The 22,797-nt window shown below is 35.5% G+C and overlaps 1 protein-coding gene across 2 annotated transcripts in view; it reads right to left on the bottom strand.

Moving 5' to 3' along the window:
- MDFIC (MyoD family inhibitor domain containing) overlaps positions 1 to 22,797 on the bottom strand; it is a 51,701-nt gene that overhangs the window by 5,947 nt on the left and 22,957 nt on the right. For both annotated transcript variants that reach the window (XM_085318501.1, XM_085318502.1), the window contains exon 4: positions 8,807 to 9,082. In XM_085318501.1, the coding sequence (XP_085174627.1) occupies positions 8,807 to 9,082 (276 nt within the window). The remainder of the gene's footprint in view (positions 1 to 8,806; positions 9,083 to 22,797) is intronic.

Raw genomic sequence — 22,797 nt, 5'->3', positions numbered from 1 at the left:
CAGAAACTATAACTATATACATATTGATGGGCAAGGGACACTATTTACAGATTAAACAAGAGATTGCACTCAGAAAGTATTTTTTGGTCCCACAAAAACTTTTTCCCCAAATCTACAAGTCTTTACACTAAGTTGATACTTGGAGGTTTTTTCTTTCCATCTCTTTTTACTGACAGAAATACTGAAAGGATTTATTACTTACTGTTTATTCTGATTTGCTTCCATTTGGATTGCAAAACTCATTTTCCACTCAGAAAATCTTTATATAACATTTTTCCCCATGTATTTTACTTAACGTGCATAAACGCTTAACATAAACTTGAGATACCCTTTACTGCTCTCTTCATTCTTTCAATTAATCATTTGTACAATGAACATAAACTCTGATCCATAATTCAAGGACATATCTGAAATAATCATGCTTTTATTTCTTTCACGTTAATGGCTTTTAATAGTTAGCCAGGCAGAAATTGTTCAATGCATAGACAGCATGCTGTTACTTAGCCCTTCCTAACCTGCTGAATTCAGAACCATGACTCTGAAGATTTGTAATACATACTGGACAAAATAAATGGGTAGAAGAATAATTTCTTCCATGTATTATTCCTGTTTCTTAACTTCTTATCTACAGATATAATTATAAGGAAAAAAGTAAAAGATACCTAAAGTGGTTTCTGTAATGGCAGTAAGAAGGTCTTATAGCAAACCAACATGCTAAAGAAAACTCATATATTCTTCTCTGGCACCTATATTCATACCCTAAACTTCAGTTCTGAGGTTAAATTTATAGAGCTAAGAAGGACTTCCTCTGGTTGCTGTTTTAGGATCTCATGTTCAGTAAAATCCAGTCATGGAGAAGTTACTACATAAAACTGACTCCAAACAAGATAATATCAGGTTTTTCAGTACTATGTTAGAGATTACTAAAAAAAACTCTTCTTCCTAATAATACTTCACTAGTTCCAAGATCAAAGAGAAATTTTAAATTACTGATTATTTGATTTTTCAAAACAGTATGTTAAAAATAAGGACTATACCTAAAAAATTGCAAACATTGGACGTTAACTCCACTGAAAACAATCTTTGACCYTACTACATTAAAATCCTAACAGACTTTGCAGGTGAGTGAGTAGTAGAACACATTAATCCTACTAGAAGTAAACTTAATTTATATATTTGGGATAGATATGTAAAAAAAGTAAATTCAGTGATCTTAATTTCTTAGACAATTTTTTTGAAACTGAAGACACTGTACATCATTTCACCAAAAAAAGGCTACAGTGTCAGTTGCAGCTTAGAACCTGTATTTATATTAAAAGTATCTATTTCTTTCCTTCTATCTTTTTTGGTCYGAATTAAAGGTTTCCTAAATACACTAAGGCATCTGAAGAGAACTACAGCAACAGTTCTTCATTTTCTATTTGATATACTAATGCAATTAAGGATTGGGAGTGTTCCTTTACCAAGAGCAGAACTCTGTCTGCCTTGATATTCATGATGCATTACACTGGATAAATAGTTATCTTCCCAGTTTTTTGATGTTTAAATTTTCACTTGAGTATTTTCACATAAAGAGAAGAAATCATCCCATTTCTCATTACAGAAACCTACCATTAAGGAAGATAAACCTTCATCTTTGCAGTTCCTTTCCTCAGGACTTCCACACTACACCATACAGTCTCAAATTTCCATTGCTTTTCAATACTTTCAGTACAAAAATGTAAATATGGCCAGTTAAACTTTACAGAGAGTTATTTTGTATACATAAAACAAAAGTGTGTGCCTGCACTTGCATTTGTGATTTCAAYTGCATTTGTGATTTCAGCTTACAGCTGGAGAAAAAAAGAGGTAAGTTTTCAGATATGCAAGTTCATCTTCAATTATCCTTTTGTTTTGCCTGGGATGAAAGTTGGACTTGCCACCCTGAAGTTAAAAGAGTCATCCTGTTCAGCATTTTTAAATACCAGTATAAGTAAAGCTGTTTCCTTAGTCCTTTGGAACTTGCCCAAAAGTTAAAGATATGTTAGGGAATTTTCTGAAAACTGTTAGACAATGCCAAGACAAACAGGAACCCAAAAAATGCATCAATGTTTTACTGCTTAGATCAYGTGTGCACATTCAGCTACTTTGTGCTGATTTAATCAAAAAGTGTAAAAGGCACATATAACATCTACTTTAACTGGGTTATAAATGATACCTCAGACAACCCAAGAAGCAGCTTAAAATCCCTTGAAAGTATTTATCCACTGTCATTCTAACAGCAATGCTCATTAAAGGAAATGAATATAACAACCAAACAACATGAATTTAATTTTTATACATGGAAATGTCTTGAAACATCTGTACTTCCTCAGGATTTCTAATACTAATATAATAATTTTCACACAGGTATTACTCTCAAGTCTAATTGCTTTTAAATCATGAAATATGTATTTCTTTTAGTTCAACTTCCTTTTTATCRCCTCCCCTTCATTTTTGCAAGAACATAAAGCTCTACTTATGAAACRGATTTTAAGAGACCTATCATCTGACCATCTAAACTGTACAAGATCAGCAAAAGTTAAACTGAAAAATGTACAGAAAACACACATGCAGGCTGATCTGCGCTGCTTTTGTAATATTTGACACTAACCTGTCACAAACTGACCCAATAAGCTTTCATGCCAGGCAGGGAGGTCACATATGATAAAAGGTTTTCATGTCTATAATGGTAAATAAGCTCACTTAAAGAACGCTGACCTTGGTCAGCTTTTTACTAACTATATTCACAGAGTTCAGACAACTCCAAACAAATCTCCAGGCACTCTGCTGTCTCGCAGCAAGAATCAAAAAGGGCAAAACCGCAATCAAAGTGGCAGCCGAGGTCCGCAGCGGGGGTTTACTCCCGGCCCACGCAGAGCGATGAACAGAAGTCTCGGCAGGCACCGCAGGACCCCTGCAGACAGCGRGAGCCGGCCGGAGACGCCGCTCATGACAAACAGGGCACGAGCTGAAGAAGCCAGCTGAGCAGAAGTTTCTAAAAAGTAGACATTGAATAGAGGCGTGGTGCAAAGCTACAGAGCTGCAGCGCGCCRGCAGCCCCTGCACAGTTTCCTGTAATAAGTAATTTGTGCGCAGCCTCTCTGCTGCCCGACCCCTGTAGAAAAGCCACAACGCCTAGAAGAATTCAGGAGCAGAAATACGAAATCTAGAACAAACAAACCGGCACGTCGCGTGTGCTGTAGCCCCTAAGTAACAAGACTACATTTACACGGGGGAAAACAGATTTACAAATCATAAGATACAYGATATTTAAACATTTTAAAATTCAAAAGCATCATTTCTCTCGATGAAGAAAATTAAAAGGATGTCTGTACAGGCAAATTACACTGTAAGACGAAAGGAAATTTTCAGCAGCCCCTGTATTCTAAACTCTTAATACAGATATAACCTGAGGAGAAAATCATCCTCTTTTAAACCTATAGAAATAGTAAGAAAAATGCCAATTCAAAATACCTAAGGCTTCTTTACAATTCCTATTGCTCACCACTGCATACCCAAATGTAAAGTAAAAGCTGACTGAAAACTGAAATTTTTCAGTATATATAAAATAATGTAAATCCCAGTAAGACTCTTTGGTACTTCAAGTAGAGGTCAGTTATACTGTTAAGAGAAATCCTCTCTACTTTTCATATATATGTGCACATATTGCTTCTTAAGACCTTGGCTCAACACAAAGGTTGATGGACTTGTTTTCACTTCAGTTAAGATACCAGTATCACTTTGGATACTCTAACAGATTAATGTAGCCAGCAGCATGAGCCAAATAGCTGTCTACCACTTCTATGCTTGGATTCAACATCTGGAACAAGATAATGAAGTTCTTTATATCCCAAAAAAAAAAGTAGTAGTAGTAATAAACAAAAAAGTTTGATTCAAATGAGCCTTGAAATATTTACACACCTGATTTTCAAAAATGCACATGGGATGAAACTTGTGCACTGCATCTCTAAGTTTAGTAGCACAGGCTGCACAATCCAGAAGGTCAAAAACATGCTTAAGACCCTGCTCTTGTAAAAGCACCAGTAGTGACTTAACCTGTCAACGGGCCTTCCTTGCCTCTGTCACTCGCCCACATACTGCAGGGTTTCTTCCTCTACCTCACTCCTCCTCCTAGCTTGGTTACACTTCCTGCGACCTATCTCTGACATAAATCACTTTAAATCTTATTAATATTTTTGAATTAAAAAAAAATCTACACTGACAGTATTTAAAATGAGTTTTTAAGAACAAAGTGTTACTATTTCATAATKTTTTTGTTTTTATGATAAGACATAGAGTAGAATAAGTTTTCTTCAGGGGAAATATGGATTAATAATGGATAGAGAGGAAGAACACAACTAGTGAGTGGACTTACAATCTCCTAAGCCTCACGGGATGTGAAAGTGTTTCTAAACAGCATATTTCTGGAATTCTGACATGGCTCCATAGCATACGTGATCATTTAAGAAGGCAGATTTTAAATGTTCTCTACTATTGCTACTACCAAAATGTTTGGTGCATTTTAAGCACTTTCAGCACAATCCCAACTCCTAAAGCTCCCAAGGTATGATCTACAGCACAAATGGAATTTGGAGCTTTAGCAATAAGTAAATAAGCTGTGAACTTCTTGGGGGTGGTTCTTTTTTTCCCTTTTTTGTTTTTTTTGATAGTTGCATAAGGGCTGTCTAGTACTCTAAAAACAACAGCAGCAGTTCTGACCTCCTTCATGAAAACATGTGCTCTCCTAGGTAAAACAACATTGAATAATATGTGCAAGTCTGCACTACATGAAGCAGCATGCAGCATTTGCTAACTTTTAAATAAATGCCCATATGCTCTTATGCATAGCTTGGATCTTTCTTGACTCTACCCTGTTTCAAAACACTGACAGGTTTTCCGTTCTGTCAATAGATACTACKTTCTAGACCAAACCAGACATGACCAGATTGACTGACTTAGCATTACAAATAGGTGTGGTGCTGCAAAAACACTCACATCTTGTCTTTTAAGAAGAAACAAGAAAAATGAAGTTTTGGGGAAGGAGGAAGAACCTGGAGAAAATATTCTCTCTTTCCTATGGTCTAAATTCAGCTTGATAACCAAGTATCTCACTTCACTGCTGTAAAAGCAGTAAAAGTAAAAAAGAATCTTCAGAATAGTGTTATAACAAGATATCTATTGTCAGAAAACTACCACACACACAATTTACCTTTGTGTTCCTCCCAGCCTGTGCCTTATTTGAATTATCATACTAAAGCTCACATGTATATTTTCCTTCACTACAGAAACACTCTGGGCTTCTTACTTATTTCTTTCTAAGTTTCTCTGCATCACCAATTCTATTTTGATATTCCTGACTTTATTCTTGCAACTACTTCCACTTTTTTTCCCTGGCTATCTGTTCTGAAGCCCTGTTTGTTCTCAGATACTCTCATTTCTGCATCATACACACCCATTCTAATGTCCTTTTTATTCATAAGACATCCTTCTTTGCAGGCTAAATAACTATACTATTCTGAAATACAGACTTTTAAGTCCTGGAAAGAAGCACTTCTGAGAAAATACTCATTTTCTTTTCTCTGGCCACTTTGCTTCACTTACAAAAAAGAAAGTTTTTCTCTTGACCAGCAATACAGCAGCAGCACTCAAGGTGGAAGACAGAGCAGACAAAAAAAGCTGTGAACTATAATATAAATTCCAAAGTAATCTACAAGAGATGACAAAATTTTTGCATTATAGTGAATTGGAACATCTGAAAGCATGCAAGTTTATATATCTTTCTTTCTCCTGAAATTATCTGCACTCTACAACGAATTAAAGTAGCTGAGTTAACTTCAGGAGATTATTCAATATTCACAGTAAAAAAATTAATTTAATTTGTCTCCCTCTGTATAATTTACATACAAATTAACATACAAATCATATTACTATCTTAGATGGGTGTGCATAAAGGCAGACACCTTCAGATAAAATTCAGCAGTAACCAATGGCTTGTGAGGTTAACACAAGTTAAAGCAAAGGCAGTTACAATATTTGTAACTAATTGCAAACAGTCCCCTTCATCCTTCTGTAAACCTTTCCAACAGTTTCCACAAAAATGTTATTTGATCCAAAGTAAGAGAGAACTGTTCACAAAAATATCTCTATGCCCAGAAAGATATGAACCATAACATAAAAATGCTGTAGAGGCTCAGTTCAAAATAATTTGTGTACAATATTTTGCATGGATGTCTGTACAATCCTCAGTTGCAGAACTTACTAGTGTCATCTTAAGGTTTTGTATAGTTAGATGTATTCAGGAAGGTAATCTATTAGTTTAAATGGAACTGAAATCTTTGAATAAATAATCTAATTATAGTAAGTTTTTCTAAGTGTAATCTTACAGTGGTCATAAGGGGTTAACATTTGCTTAAGTATATAAACATTTTTAAATGATGGATAAATTATCTTTCTTTAAATAATGATATGTTCTCTCTGTTATTTTATATATGTCAACTGACCATTGCTAAGGTCTCTTCTCRTCTTATCATACATGCATCTTATCATGCATCTTATCAAACAAATCAGAAATAACAGAACAGATCAAGTATATATTGATGTTTTGTGCAAGGTAACAGCTTGATACAAATACTCCTAATGCCTACAGTTTCCCCATGCAGCCCACAGAGTGAATTACTRACAAGCTGAGGAAGCTGTCAGGTTTGTTCGTGCAGATGTATGAACCCAAATATAAAAGTCTTCCAGAGAACTGTAAAACAAATATAAATTGGTAAAAGGAATTTTTTWAAAAAATAAATATTCTTTTGTAGGCAACCTTTGTACCCTGAATGCACTTTAATCATGGCACAATAAAATTTGTGCTTCACTCAGACTGGTAACAAAAAACTTAAAGGAGCAGRTATTAGCAGCATTGGCTATGCTATTCAGAACACATATTTAAGTTCCCACATTCAAAAGAGGAATATTAAAAGATTAGTTGAATAAAGTTGAATATATTTAACCTTAGGTACTAGATGAGTCAAGAGACTACATGTGATAGTAAGGATTACCCTATATTTCTGTACTTTGAAAGTATGTGCATGAGGTAGCTTGAAAACATAATGTAGTTATCTATATTGTAATCAGTTATATCTTTAAAAATATTCACAGTACTGACTGTATATAGAAAATAAGCAATTTGCAATTTTATGCAACTAACACAATCATGTGTTGGATACTAAAATATGAGATGAGAATTTACAGCTAAATCTGAAGGTATCTTTTTCTTCAGTAATTCAATCATTCAATAAGATTATTGCCAATGTGATAAAAAACCTGACTGAACTTATTCTGATATAGTTTTAGAAGAAAAAGGAAAGSTTGGTAAACCCTAAATCAATTAAAATTGATTGAGGCATGAACAGGACATGTACTATCTCCGGAATTTCTTTKTCAGTGTGTGAATTCTTGAATTCAGGGGCCTACACTTTATATCAGCTATGTAAGCAGCTCCAGTTCTCTTGATTAGTAACTTTTCAATATTGCACAAAGGAACTAAGAAAAGTATCAGGGTTGCGGCTAAAGTGGATAATAGARTATTATCACATAATAGAAAGAGATATGAGGATATAGCAAGGTGCAAATTCTGAATTTAGAAAGAAATGTTACATTTGAGGACTAAAAGCACAGTAGAAAAATAACAGCGTTGTTGAAGGTATATATGAAAATAAACCTCAGCAAGGAGGACTAGCACACGACACAGTACRAGTGAAGCTGTTCCTGATATTATTATACAAATTCACTCAATAGGTTTGACTGAAGTAGTTCAAGTCAAGAGAAGTCACGCGACTGACATCTGTGTGCTTGATTCAGGCGTGCTACATACAGYCCTTCTGATCCTTTTGCTTTCATCCAGGCTGAGAATCTTCCCCATTTCACTGAACAGTCTCCCATCTCCCATCTCTCTAAGAACCTATGTCTTTGCCAGCATCCCCAGAGCTTTTTAACCAGTCCCGTCTACACATCTTCCCCACATRCTGAAAGAAAGCCTGCCTCAAACCAACGAAGCTTACAGAGCTTYTGTCCCCTTGTTGTTACGGGCAGCAGCAAAGCCTTCAACGATATTAGTGCTAATGGGAAGGCAGTGGGTTGAGGACAGGCTCGGGAACTCTGGGACCGTTATGGTAATTACAAGCAGTGAAAACACACACAGCTAAGATGTAAGGAAAATTATTTACTTTTGCTTATTTAAGTTGTGTGTAGGGAGTATGAAGCTCTTTCAAGCAGTTTATTTACAGTCTAAATATAACATAAGGCACATTCATCATTAAAGCACAAGTCCAAATTTCATTATTTAGTGATCATATCATGGCTAGTCAGAATATCTGCTAACAGAATATCTTCAAAAGTAAACTCTGTCTTCATGGAAACTGCCATTAGTGGAATTAAGTAATTACTATCTTTTGAACTTGTGCTTTAAAATTATTTCTAGTATATCTGTGATGGTGTTGACAAGAGTTTCTGATAGTTAAGATACTAACTTAGAGATACTAAAACATTATCAGGCTATGATGACCAAATGTTTGAAAGCAAGAAATCTCCCACTGCTTCAATTTCCTTCAAATACTTAATATTTTCCTTTGGGGAAGTAACTTGTGTTTTATCATAATGATTTCTATTTGCTTCTGGAGCATGAGTCATGCCCTTCAATTATTTTCAGTTGATTGTGTAATTATTAGTGAGAATGGGGTTTGGCTAGTCTTTATTCTGTTTGTTTTTTCTTTCTTTAACAAGAATTTCTGCTTACCTTCAGGTGAAGTACCTGGTTTTTGAGAAAATGCAGAGCTTATTTTACTCTTCTTGCTRCTGTCACTGTTGACAGACAGGGTGGACTGAATTTTTCTGTGCATTTTTTCTGAAACAGGAGCTGAAAGTTTTCTGTTGTCTGCTGATACATGCTTGACCCCACTGTGAATTCCACTTCCATTGCTCAGACCCACGTGACCATTTTGTATTTTGCCAGCTTCTTCCTCACCCCTTTCCAGTGCTGAAGTATTCGGCTGAGGCAAACGTTGAGGTTGTGCTTAAAATGAAAGCAAAAGAAAGGGTTAATTTAAATTGTAAACTGATAACTGAACACATTAAGGATAGGCTGGGAAGGTAATGTTCACTGTTCTTATTCAGGGATCAGAGAATAGACTGAAAAGTTAACATCTTCCCATCAAAATGAGAAAATAAAAAGTACCTCTGGATTAAAAATAATGATAATTAGATATTCAGAAAGTGCCGCATGTATATGTGAGGCCTGAAATCCTCATTAGACATGGCACCAAACAGTTCATAATTCTCCGTGACTTAGAAGGAGAGAGTAAGACAAGCAACCTGAAAAAAGAAAACTCAGGAATGGGAGAAAAAGAAATAAAACTGAGGTAAAATTGGGCTAAAGTGCCACAAATGAAGAAGGGGGAAACGTGACAGAACAGAGCTGCAGAAAGGGAAGTGATACCGCAGGCAGGCCAACCTGCAGGCTTCAGAAAGTATCCTCACCGACCACGTGAGACCAAGCTGTTAGAGAAGAACATTACTGTTGAGGTAGCCAACGACATTTTGACCTTAAACTCATAAGGATCATGGACTTCTGGGAAGGAAAAAACAGTCAAAATCTTCAGGAATTGGAGGACGTGATCCAGTAAACAGCAGAAACATTTGTTCAGATACCACTCAACTGTACCTATGGCAACCCACAGTCCCCTACCATTATTTCTCAATTCCAAAGCATTATTTGAAAAATGACCCTAATGGACCAGTCAGGGTTTTTAATTACTACAAACTGAAACAATTCAAGGAAAAAATTATAGAAAAACTGTCAAGCTAGGAATTTGCAGTAGTCTGACTAAGACTCAGAGAGTGCTTGTTATAAATTCATTCTAATGAGATGGCACAAAACTCGATCATTCATTGTTGTGTTACCATATCATGAAGGAAAGTATTTTTAACAACATGGGAAATATACCTTCCATGAATTTTAAAGTCTATATCGAAAGAAAAGACACAGCTTTTTATGTAACGCTTTGTAATAAAAAGACTGGTTTACAATTTAGGATTCATATTTTAAACAAATGCAGACTTAGGTCTAAAACTAATTAAAATACATACATAGTAATATAACAAGATTTCGTAGTCAAAAAGTATCAGCCCAATCAAAATACTATGGTATCATGCTTGGACTTACAGAGGTCTTCACAGAGTCCAGTACACAACTATTTATATATTTAACGTCAAGAAAAAAGCCTATATTTTACTGAACTCTGAGCTGACAAGAGCTAAGACAGCATCTCTAGAAAAGGGAAACAGTGCTCAGAACTGCAGCTCATTCTCTTTTCAGTAGATTCACATCAGTTTTCGGATGATTTCACAGTATAGCTTCCTATATAGATCACAACTTTACATCCTAGAACCAAGATAACCAAATGAAGTTAATTTCCTTTAAAAGAGTGAGCTACACTAATCACTTCAGCTATAGGTGACCAAACATTTGGACAAATACTACCAGGACACTCAGACCAACTAGTCCTTTAAAAAAGTCCTCAGTTCTTAACTTGCCTAACAAACCCTCAACACTGCCCTTTTATCAAAGACACTGGTACCTACCATCCTCAGATTGCTTCCCAACTATCATGATCTTGTCAAGATTAAACTTCAAATAAGCCTTCAACTAAGTCCTGGTTATATTCACAGACCAAGAGAGAGATTTTTCATTTAAGATAGCCCCAAATAGAGTTTAGATACTGAAAAATGTAATTGTTCATTCTTCTTGCCATTATATTTTCTTAGTCACTGGAGCTAATATTTTAACATGACACCTAGGCTGCCCACATACTTATTTAGGTCAGAGTAACCCTAACTGTCCCCACTTTACAAAAGCAAAAAATTCTGTTGGCTTTAGGAAAGGGCTGGGTAAAATATTTATGATATTAGCTTCCCTAACAATTTTGCAGGAAAGAAAAAGATGATTTCTTTCTACTACCAGCAGTAACTGCTCTTAAATTTCCAGTCCAACACAGCAGGAGCACAAAACAATCCTGATACCTGATATATAACCGCTGTTAGTTAACAGTTAGCCATGTTTTGCCACAAAGTTTTGGATGGCAATATTAAAGCTGCTGCTCCTTTCAATCTGGCATCAGTGCTTGTCAAACATTACAATAGAAACATAAGCAAAGGTATTTACTTGACTCTGGAATTCAGTTTGTATCATATATTCTGTTAACATTTGCAGACTACCATAAAAGCCCTGAAACAAGTTTTTGGGAAGTTTGTTCCTACCTGAAAAAAGAACAGGCATAATAAAAGTACACTACCAGGAACCATTTGCACAAGGCATCTTTCCATTCATGTACAAAGCATATTTTATTATATCTAATCAGAAGGTAATTCTTCCACTTAAAAAATGGTCAAGGTCAGCCAAAAATATTAATTACAGTCAAAAATAAAATCATTAGCAACATGARAAATCAAAAATTTTACTCCCTAAAATTCAGTGTTCATATCCGTAACTCCCCCAGCTTTATTTTCTTTATTCTGCATTCTTAAGAAATGCTTTTTGTGCTCCACACAAGGATGCTTTTCTCACAGTGTGCAGCCTAAGACTCCAAACTGTGGAGTATTACTGTTCTACCAATAACCTAGAATTACCTGGGAGGGGTTAGCCTTCCTCAATAAATAAGAGTAATAGACTATGCTAAATATTCTGTATGTCTAGACATCCAGTTTCTAAAACTGACAGATATGACCTTTTTCAAGCCAGCTAAACTGGTGGTGGCAGCTTACAATTGTTTGTATATGTTTGGCGCTTTATTACAATACAATAACTTGACAAATTATCCAATCTTCAATCTTCAAAATTATGCTTGTATCTGTCAAATTGTAGGTGAATGGTTAAATCTTGGGGAATCTAAATAAACGGTTATTTATTTTACCTTTTATAATTATTTTTATTAATGTTTCTTTTTATTTTTTTAATAATCCTGTTCCCAAAGTACACTCTTACTTCAGTCTTTTAGTATTAACATATAACTTTTTAGCCAACTGGCTTTAGAGTATTCACATGTGATACACAGGTCAAATCAAAATGGAATAAACCCCCAAATGTATTAGTTATCTCAATTTAAATTTATTTTAACTTTATTGATAATTTTGCACGAGGGAGACTTGAATCTTATGGTTTAAACACACTTGAAACCAATTAGGAACCATATGACCGCATTCTAGCATAAAGAACAAAAGCAACTGACAGTTCCAAGATTAAGCCACAATCGCTCAGTTTAAAACAGAAATATTTTTACCTTATTTTTTAAAGGTTGTGTATATCTTAAAAAAAAAAAAAGTGTAATATGGGGAACGACACAATGCTTCTTAAAACACAGTGATACCCAGGGACTCTCACTCTCTCTTTAATGATCCACTGCTCTCATTCAGCTGTCTTTCTTTTTTCAAATCTTTACATATGTGACAGCTCTCAAAAGTAGACCATAGACCATCTGGCATTTTCAGAGGTGTAACTTGTGCAAATTCAGCTCTACTGGGAACACAATGCTATCTTCTGCCTGCGTTATAAAAGATACAATAGAATGTAGAACTTATGAGTTGTTTTGAATTATTCATTTTTTGCCTGTATATTCAAGAAATTTTACAAACTCTGCATTTTGTACTACATAATCACATGCGTTAAAGGTACAAAGAAACTTTTTGACACCTCTTTTCTACAGAAAGATGGCATTTTGTTTGATATGTGAACATTCAGCGCCTGTTATATCATTCTAAACAGGCCGTGTGCTGCTACAAAAGATCCCATTTTACACTCTATGTATGAGCAAAAATTTTATTCTTGATATTCAGTAACTAATGCAATACACATCAAAATTTCAAATGTGAGTTGTATGAACATTCAGCATCTTCAAATTAGGATGGCACTGGTCACTTACTATATGTTAAAGATTTAAAAAAAAAAATCATTCCTCAGACAACACAGAAATATTGTCATTTTAAACATCCACAATGAATAGTTTCAGATGTCCTAAGAAATACTGTTCTTTTTAGGTTAATATGTTTTTAATCTTTAGCAAAACCAGTAGATTTAAGTCAATATTTTATACAGTGCTAACACTAGTGGATTTTCAATAAGAATGATAAATATTGGATTAATGATTCAATAGAGTGAATCTTTTTTTGATAGAAAACTAGCAGATAATGTAGCTAGTAATAACTATACATGAATCTGCTGCCTGTGGAAAAGCAATAAAAAAGGCAATATATTGCTATAGCATATAATCTATTAGTGTATTTCACTTCTTCCTTGTCACTGGTTTCCTTGCAAAGTGGATCTTAATACAGAAACTTCTGCTGTTATTTAACTGACTTCTATAAAATAATTTAATTGTGAGGTTATTACATGGTGAATAAATATTCAAGTACTAAACACTTACTAYGATTTGGATGGTTTTGGATGCAGTAACTGTGCTCATTCTCATTTAAAGTGTGAAATGCGTAACAGCTAAAATAAACATGCATATATATATGCACACTGCTAATACTTTGTTTATACCTCTAAAACTATTCTTATGAGAAAAATCCTGATGCATGCATTTAATAGGAAAATGTATGTAAACAGAGGGGAACTCTTTCAACATAAACAGGACAGTTTAAGATATCATTAGGGATTTTAGACAAAACACAAAAACAAACATACACAGAGAATACAGACTCCTCAGAGTCAAAGTGAATCAAAAGAAAACATCAGGAGGAAGAAAAAAATTGAGGCAGCTAATTAGTAACCTCATATTTCAATCACATTTCAAAAGCTTTTCCAAGGCTGCTAAAATAAATGCCCATAGAGTTTACTACGCAGGGCAGCACCATCAATGGAAAAAATATTTTGCTAGTTACAGCCTCGGTCATCTGAGTATACATCCAGAGAGGTAAGAATACTATTTTTCTTAATTTATGACAGTAAATCAGAACATACTGTAGAAACAACATTTTTGCAGGTGGGCCACGGAGGAATAAAAATGCATGACTTCAAAATGTAGAAAAGGAAAATCTCTGGCATTTTCAAATATTCAGAAAATATTAAATAYCATTTCAGTTTTAAATATCCTTGACACTTCTCTACCTCCCAAACTGTTTTTAACTGAAATAAGAAGACAAACCCTTTTTTAGGAAATAGAAAGGTCCTGCCTTGGTTTACTAATGCTGAAAGCCCTGCTCTACACACTAATTGGAGTTCTGATCTCAGTGGTGGCTGCTCCTACTCATTCTGTGGTGGATTGCACTGAAGAGACCATATGCGCAAGCTAGGTAAGAATCAGGCATCTGTACTTCTTCACAACACAAACCTAAGCTTGAGGGGAAAAATAAAGCACATGATGGATAGTTATGGATTGTAGAGTAAAACCAGGAGCTGTCTGCATTCTAGAGTAAAATTAGGGTGATTCCAAATTGCTTCTGGAAAAGACATAATTCCTGAAATATAAAAGGCAACATTTCAAACTGATTGCAGCAAAAAATCTTACCTTTTCAAAAATATTACAAATTGTGTGCATCCATATGCTCTATAAGCATAAAATTTCAGCAAAGCTAGGACAACTCAAATATCTCAACACTTCTCCCTCCCCACTTTTGTAACTAAAATCCTGACTAGTCTCTACATGAATCTTCAAACTACATCAATAGTTTTCTCTGCTTAGCTATTCAGAATATTAACATTCAGATTACAAGATGTACCTCTGAGTCAACCTGTGAAGTGGCTTTTGTCAGCAATTATTTTTGAATATTTTCTAGGACATAAATAGCATATACTGCAGCTTCCATACCACAGAAAGCATACATTAACTAAATAACAAGGTACCATCAAGGTACAATCTATCTTACAAAATCAATTTTTTACACTGAATTTTTTATACCATGCTGACTTTACAGGGAAAACAAAGTACCAACTAACAGCATCAACTACCTTTTCTGAATTGCTTCTTGTAAGACACGAGGACATCTTCAAAATGAATACAATATATTATTATGAAACAGGATGTCCTTTGTAACAAAAACACTGTAGTAAAATTGCTGGTACAATTTTAAAAAGACCCACACTGAGAACTGTATGTTAAAATTTGTCTGAAAACATATCCATGGAACACCAAGCATAACAAAAATGGAGCTGCAAGGACAAAAGAAAAATACACTTTATCCGATCAGCTCTCTCAAACAGTGAAGAGGTGACTAGAACAGCAAATGTACATGCACGTGTGTTTATGGGTTGTGAAGGTGACACAAGTACATAAGAGAGTGCCAAGCATACTCCTGAATCTGTGCAAAGACCTGCAGTTTCTTCCTCCGAAAGCACTGCAGAGCCTTATGCACTGTTTGAAGGGTTRCAGACATTGTATACAGGTGTCTGACATACTCAAAAAGAAGCACAGGGAAGCACAAAAAGGACAGGTAGCCATAAATTCACAAAGCTGATAAGCATTCCCACATTCCCACTGAAAATTAAAAGTGAATTTACAAATCCTCTTTCTTGAAGTGTTTTTCCAAAATGAAGAAATGCCTGTTGAATTTTTTTAATGATTTCTTAATCATTGCTGAATTAAGCAAAGCCTTAACTTCTTTTAAACTTCTTAATTTCTAATAGTTATCTCAAAATTGAAATATCATTTTGTCTTCTAAATACATTAGATAGTGAGAAAATTCTCCTTCTGTATTTTGCCATCAATAGCAAGGTTTTTGTGAGACTGAAGCTATACATACACTGGCATCCGTGATAAACTTTGCAGGTGATTTGGAAATCCTTGCTAGAACACAAAGTTAGCAATAAAGATGATTCACATACAACTATTTCACAATGGATGTTAAGCAATATCAAAATAAACTTGAATATGGTTCATATTGTAACATGGCTTTTCGTTTTCTGGAAAACAGCTGTAGCTTGTTATGAAAAATCAAGCGGAGAATCCACACACAGAAACAGGTCATTGTAGGTAGCAGGCACTAAGACTCCCTAGACATGAATGTCTACATAAAGCTGTGTATGAAAGTGGGGAATTTTACTGCAAGCTTTCCATTTATAGATTTATCTACCCAGTTTTCTCTCCATACATTTTTCTGCTAGAGGACTAGAAAAGAACTGCAGTGTATTTGCTCTTATATCTGGCAGTGTTACAAGTAACAAAAGCAGCAAACATTGCGTAGAGACACGCAGCACCAGGTTAATTTATGGTCATCATTCCAAAAGTCAAAGTTCATATTTATTATATTTTACACATTTATTGTTTTTGAAGAGGTTTTTTTTTCCTTAAACAGTATTTGAGGTGAAATGCATAGCTGTTTCTTCCTGTGTTTTCCCCAAATGTTACTTACTATTTAAGAAGCGGAATGATCTCCTTGATTTTTTTTTTTTTTTTTGTTAAATCTTACTTTATAATGCATACAGGCTTGTAGAAAATGGATATACGGACAAAGTAATACACAAATTAAGAGTAAGAGAATTAATTTTTAATTTTTGAAATGCTCATAGTGATCTGTTTCTGAAACACAAATAATTGATAACTTAATAAATGTGAAGATTGTCTCCAAAACTATAAAGGATTCAAAAAGGATGCAAAATCAATACAATTCCATTTCACTAAGAAACAGAACACTCTGCTTCTGCAGTTCTAATTTTAAAAGAAAAGTTAATTAACCTTCCTTTAACCAGACACAAACAAACAATCCAAGATGTTGGTATTAAAATTACAGCAGTTACACAACTAGTACCTATTACAACATATAGTTATACCACTGCAAAAAGACATACTGGTGTGCCATGAAACTAAGACATAAATCAAACATTTAGCACAGTTTTGTTGCCTCTCCCATTGTGTTATTTGTTCCCAAATCAGATAATAARCATCAAAGGGAAAGCTAGAAACAACAGGATACCCCTTGCTGGGTATTGCCTCATAGGCAGCACAACAGGATGTAGCAAACAGGAGCGATAACCTCAACCCAACAGAATGGAGCTGTCAATGTCATTAACGCTCGTAACCTGTGCAAGTTCACAGCCAATTTCTCTGGCTCCAGTGTCTCCTTCTCCCTCTCCCAAAGCCCCAGCTACCTGGAAAAAACGAACGGACAAACACTGTGTCATTCTCTGCAAGAGAAGAACATAGGATGATGAAGATGGGCAAACACCAGTCCTGGCTTGGCAGTCTGTCCACTAACCCAGAAAACATTCAAAGGCCTGGTTTATTCTCCATCGATCCTATGTACTGAGTTTTCAGATGACAAGATTACAGTAACATAGTTTTTAAATGAACAAAATAGCAAATGGTTGAAATGATCTATTTCCTTAAAATTCACTGCTCCCTGGATTTCCACTCCTCCACTTACGTAAGTGACAGAATTTGAGAGGACTTCAAAAACTGTTACACCACAAGAATAAACCTGACCCACTGTTCTTATTTCTCTGTCTTCTGTCATCTCTATAATACTAAGTATTACCCAATGCTATTATTAACAAAACTAACAATGCAGAAAGAAATAGAAGTAAAAACAGGACAGTGGAAAATAAAGTGTAATATCAACAGATAGGAGAAAAAACAACAGCAGATCAGTAGGAAAATAGTTGTATATACATAGGTATCTGAGTTTTCCTGGAACCTTTGCTACATTTTTTTTTTCTCTCTGCTATTCTTTCTAGAAAGCTACAGCTGATGTGAAATTTGGCATCAGCTGATACCAAGTACCAGAGAAGAACAGGAAAAAAGAGGTAAAGCACAGCTGCAAGGAAAATGGAACAACAGGAGGAGCAAATGTGTAGTAATCACAAGGAACAGACTAAAACTTGGGATTTTTTTTTACTAAAGCAGCAAGTGAGTAAAAACATCAAAAGAAAAAAAGCAGGAGATAACATCCACCAGAAGAAGACAGCACTGGAAGGAAAGGAGACATAAAATGAGAAAATATATAGTGAGCTACGCCATTTTAGTTTGTGAGGGCAGAGAAGAGCAGAGAATAAGAAATAACAGAATTTAAAACAAGTGAAATCTCACTGTAGCTTAAGAATTTGCTGTAATTTTACATCTAAGGAAAAAATTAAATGATGAATCAGTAGTCAATAAGCAATAAAATAAAATGAAGATAAACTGATCATACTTTTCATAGCACACTGATCTAGAGTTAATACAATGCTCACCCTTCTACTTAGAGTCAGAGAGGCTGCAGGACCCCAGGCCAAAAATTAGCCACATTCACCRATAGTGGAATGATGAAAAATGGAAATTTTGTGTCACAAAGTAGAGGAAGGACTTGGGGTGCACAGCACCTCATAATCCAATTTGTCTTTCCTGCAGACCAGATAATTAGTAGAGTGAACTACTCTACTAACCCTCCATTACTACTAGTCAGTGGAAGAAAAAAGAAGTGCAAACATAGCAGAGAGTGAGGCAGGTATCCATCTATCTCCTAACCCTGAAAAACCAAGGTGTGAGGAGAGAGAGAAGCAACATGCATCTGCATGCACAACATTAAGCACACTGAAAGGTTTATTCTCTGCTACCACGTGATGTGCCACTAGCRTCCTCCAGTTATGGGAACCCCTCAGAGCAAGCAGTGCATTGGAGATCCGCACAGGACCCCCTTCACCTGTCTCACGCAGCTGAGATACTTGAGGGCAGGTCAAGAAGAGCTTCCCCATCACAAAGCAATCCCGGGATTTCAGGGTGCTAAAGACTTTTGAATCACACACAAAGCCCACACAGAGCTAACACAACCAAAAGTAGCTTTTACTAAAATAGAGTGCACTAGGTTGGCACTGAGATGATTCAGAAATTACGGGGTTTTCTCCTCAGTTTGAACCAATCATTTTGGTGTGCCCCAAAGAGAGAGACAACACAACCTTACCCAAAATGTTTTTATGTGTAAACTGCACAAATCAGATTCTTGAGAATATACCTASAAGAATCCTCTTAGAGTCATTAAAGATGTTTGAATTTTCTTTGCCTTCTCCCTCACATACCAAATTAGGTATCAAAACTGCAAGCAGCCATGGAGTAAAGACTGCATCTTTGCATCAGCGCTCACTGCCCTTCCCGTCAGTKTGACTGTTTTACCCTGGCACAGTTAAACAGTAATGTTTCAAATGCTAAAGGGAAAGGCAATGTTGTATTTCAGAAAGTAAAAGTATATTAACTAAGAGATTCGTATATGTTCAATTCAAAGCTGAATGTGTTTAACATATGATCACTGTCACAAATACTTGGCGCAACRCAAAAAGGTTTTTTACTTACTTCTTATTTACCATATTCTACCAAAATGATGTGGGAAGTCTGCTTTCTGACTCACTTGGATAATCATCCTTGCAATGCTTTCATACACCATATCCATTATATGGAGCTGATATATAAAAAGTATATTAAAYGAGTTTTTGCCTGCTAGTCAAGCACACACCCCTTAAAAGAGTGCAAAAGTCAGACTGCTGACCGTGTCTGGTGAAGTCTGAACTTCCTGTCAAAATGATGCACTTAGTTTCCTGAAAGGAAGTAAAGCATAAGCTGCTCAAACAATTCACATGAAAACCTTGATATCTGAGCCACACAGTTACAAATTTTGGCTGCTACAAAAAATTCACAGAGAAACACAGAGAAATGCACAAAAAATTCAGAGAACAAATGTCCTAATACAAAGGGGAAAATACTAAAGTATCTGAAAGAATAGGTAGAAAACAGGATGAAATTATCTACATAACTTTTTTCTTCCTTCCCACAAATGAGCTGAAATTCTGATTCTCCTCTCTGTTCATGAAATGAGATATAAATCTATACGAAATTACTGTGCTCATACTATTTAAATCAATCCAGTAGCATTTGCAAGTTCTTATCTGGAAGAATTTACTGAATAGCAGCAGAATACATTCCAACATACAGAAATGGACTATTATTTAAACGTGTTTAAAAACATTCAAAATTACATATGGATTCGTTTCATTCTAAATTAGGAATACTTCTTTTAACCCATGAAGCTACATAATTTTGCCCATGAAGCTTATTCAGTTTACCTCTGTTTAAAAAAATTTATAAGTAACGTTTAATTTTGGCTGATGYGTGTGCTTTGAATTGGTTTCAAGTGCTTACTGCAACAAAGACCTTTTTCTGAAAGCCTTCGGTTTTGTATTTTACTTGGATCTAGATATTTCCCCTTATCTGAGGGGAAAAGAGATTCTTCTGTACACTAACCACAATTGTCTTATTAAAATGGAGTAGAGATACACAAATGAAATCTTTGTTTTATCAGCATTATTCACAATACTGAAAAGTGTCAGTTTTTCCACTTAACTCTTGCTTATAGAACTTCCACTCCACTCTTGCTTATAAGGTTTTGCAACTAAGCTGAGGGATTTCACAGGGAAGAAACAACATTTTAAGTGACAATATTAAAGTTTACAGTTACACTCATCTTGTATGCTGCACCAATTCAGGAGCTCTGTAAAGTCACAGCCGAAGCAGCAGTCCCCCCCCTTACCCAAGAGGTTTAAAAGCGCAGAGGCAACTCTGCTGTCTCAGAGCCAAGACAGAAACTACATCACATGCAAACAGCCTTCCCTCACCGGTTATAAATGCTGCTAGCCCAGCAGCACTCCTGTCATCGCCGGCAACAGCAGCACAACCAGGCGACCGACCAGCGAGCCAACATGCTGCCACCACCCCTGTGCGCTGCGCACCTGTTTAGTCCTTGGGGAACACCTCAGTCCCCCGTCTCACATTTCTTGGCCTCAAAGAGAAAAGCTCTTAGGAAATCACCTAATTGCCAAAAGCACAAAACTCAAGAAAAGAACTGCACTGTTTTGGATACTTCCTTATCTACTTTAGTAACGCCTCACACCATCTGCCATTTTATTCGCACTCCTGCCATAGTCCTGCCATTTGGAATTTATTTCAGCATCCTTATTTTACACTGTTCCTTCAGCATAACCAGTTTCACTTTATTGTGCCATACTATTTTTTTTAGGCTGCCAGAATTAACAAATCACAGTGGAAACACCTTTGTACTACCTTATATTTAATTTGTGTTACGCTAATTCAGATAAAATTCTGGATTTCTGTCCAGTGCAGTACTGCCAACCCAAATTACTCAAAAAGCATGAATCATTTTATTTTTAAATAATTTCTGTGTATTGTCATTCTTAATTTTGAATCTTTACTCTTTTGTCAGTAGCTACAAAGACTAAGGCCAAGTTACGTTGCTGTCTTTTAATGAAAATTTAAATCTCACATAATCACATGACTCCAGAAGCTGCCTTTCATAACTTGTTGTAATATTTAACAGTTTTTATACCTGCATGCACAGTAGCTTTTCATAATTTTTAATTTACTATTAATTACCCTACAGTCAAATCAGCCATTCTCACAGGAAGGCTCATTGCTACTTACAAAATGGACTAAATGCTGGTGGTAACAACACACTGAACAAGCCTTTATACTGAGGCACTTTTACAGTATTTCCAGTCACTCTCTAAGCACAACCTTCCTGTCATTGCTTACAACTATGTAATCACAATAGAGAAAGACATGGAGAAACAGGGAAAAGAACTGTCAAATCCAAAAAAAGGGAGGTGTAGGGTGGTGGCTAAAGAAAATTATGCAAATATAACATAAAAATGGGCTAGAGAGAGTAATTGTAAGAGGGATGGTCAGTCATTTCTATCTCATTCTCCTTAACAAATTCAAATATGGGAAAGAGACTACTGAGCAGGTTTGGCTTGAGCTTGTCTTAGTCACAATGCTTTAAAAATACAGATATTCATAGACAATATTTAGGTAGAGAAGTATTTGATAAGAATATTTTAGTTACAAAGGGAATAGCTAGGAAATACTGAATTGTTAAATGAGCTGGAATACACTAGTAAATTGCATATAGGAAAACTACATATGCATTACTCAGACTTACCTATCCAGCCATGCGAGTATTTGTTATATGACTTCTACAAAATACTCAATTCAATCATTCATGCAAACAGTTCCAGGCATGCTGATCTCAAATCCCCCAAATTTTCTCACCATTCCTTACAAGTTTCCTTACTTTGAAATTCAAGCAAAGGAAGTATTGCCCCCTAACTTCCTGTACTTCTGAACTGTACAGATCTACAAGATGTTCATTCTTCTCTAGTTTAGTGCTGCTTTCATGCCAAATTTTAGTCCGTGTAAGAATCTCCCACTGCTCTTCTCCTTAAGTTTGAATTTTATTTCAATCTGCAACTTATAGAATGCAGTTAAAATATGTGCTTGTCCTAAAAAAGAGAGGTAGGAAAAGGCCCTCCAAGCGACTCAGTGCTTTCCCTGCTGAAGGAGCACACTCTATTTCATAACAACCCAGACTTGGATGCAACTTTGCCCCTGCCCAGCTATGGAATGAACAAATGACATGTGCTGTCCCTCGGGGGCAAAAACTTGCCCTGAAGGTCAACTTTGACTCAGAAGCCACGTATTTGAAAGGCTTGCCTAACAGTCTGCTCTACTTGATTTATGTCAAAAGCAAACTTTATAACATTTTATGCAAACATTATACAACCTTGAGTCTAATAAATCAATAAAACTCCCCTAAACTTAAGCAACTCTGCATCATGAGATAGTCTCTTGAAATTTCTACTGTAATTAATATTAGCATTACTAAATCTTGCAATTTTCTTTTTAGAAGTGTCATAATATTTATAGCTTCAGAATAAAAGTAAAAATATTTAATCAAGGCAGTGCATAGAATTTGAGGAGTGTA

The sequence above is a fragment of the Rhea americana genome, unplaced genomic scaffold (genome assembly GCF_003343005.1).
Source record: "Rhea americana isolate MKP2758 unplaced genomic scaffold, rheAme1 scaffold_54, whole genome shotgun sequence".
In the NCBI taxonomy this organism is placed as follows: Eukaryota; Metazoa; Chordata; class Aves; order Rheiformes; family Rheidae; genus Rhea; species Rhea americana.
This window is presented reverse-complemented; position numbering and strand designations above follow the sequence as displayed.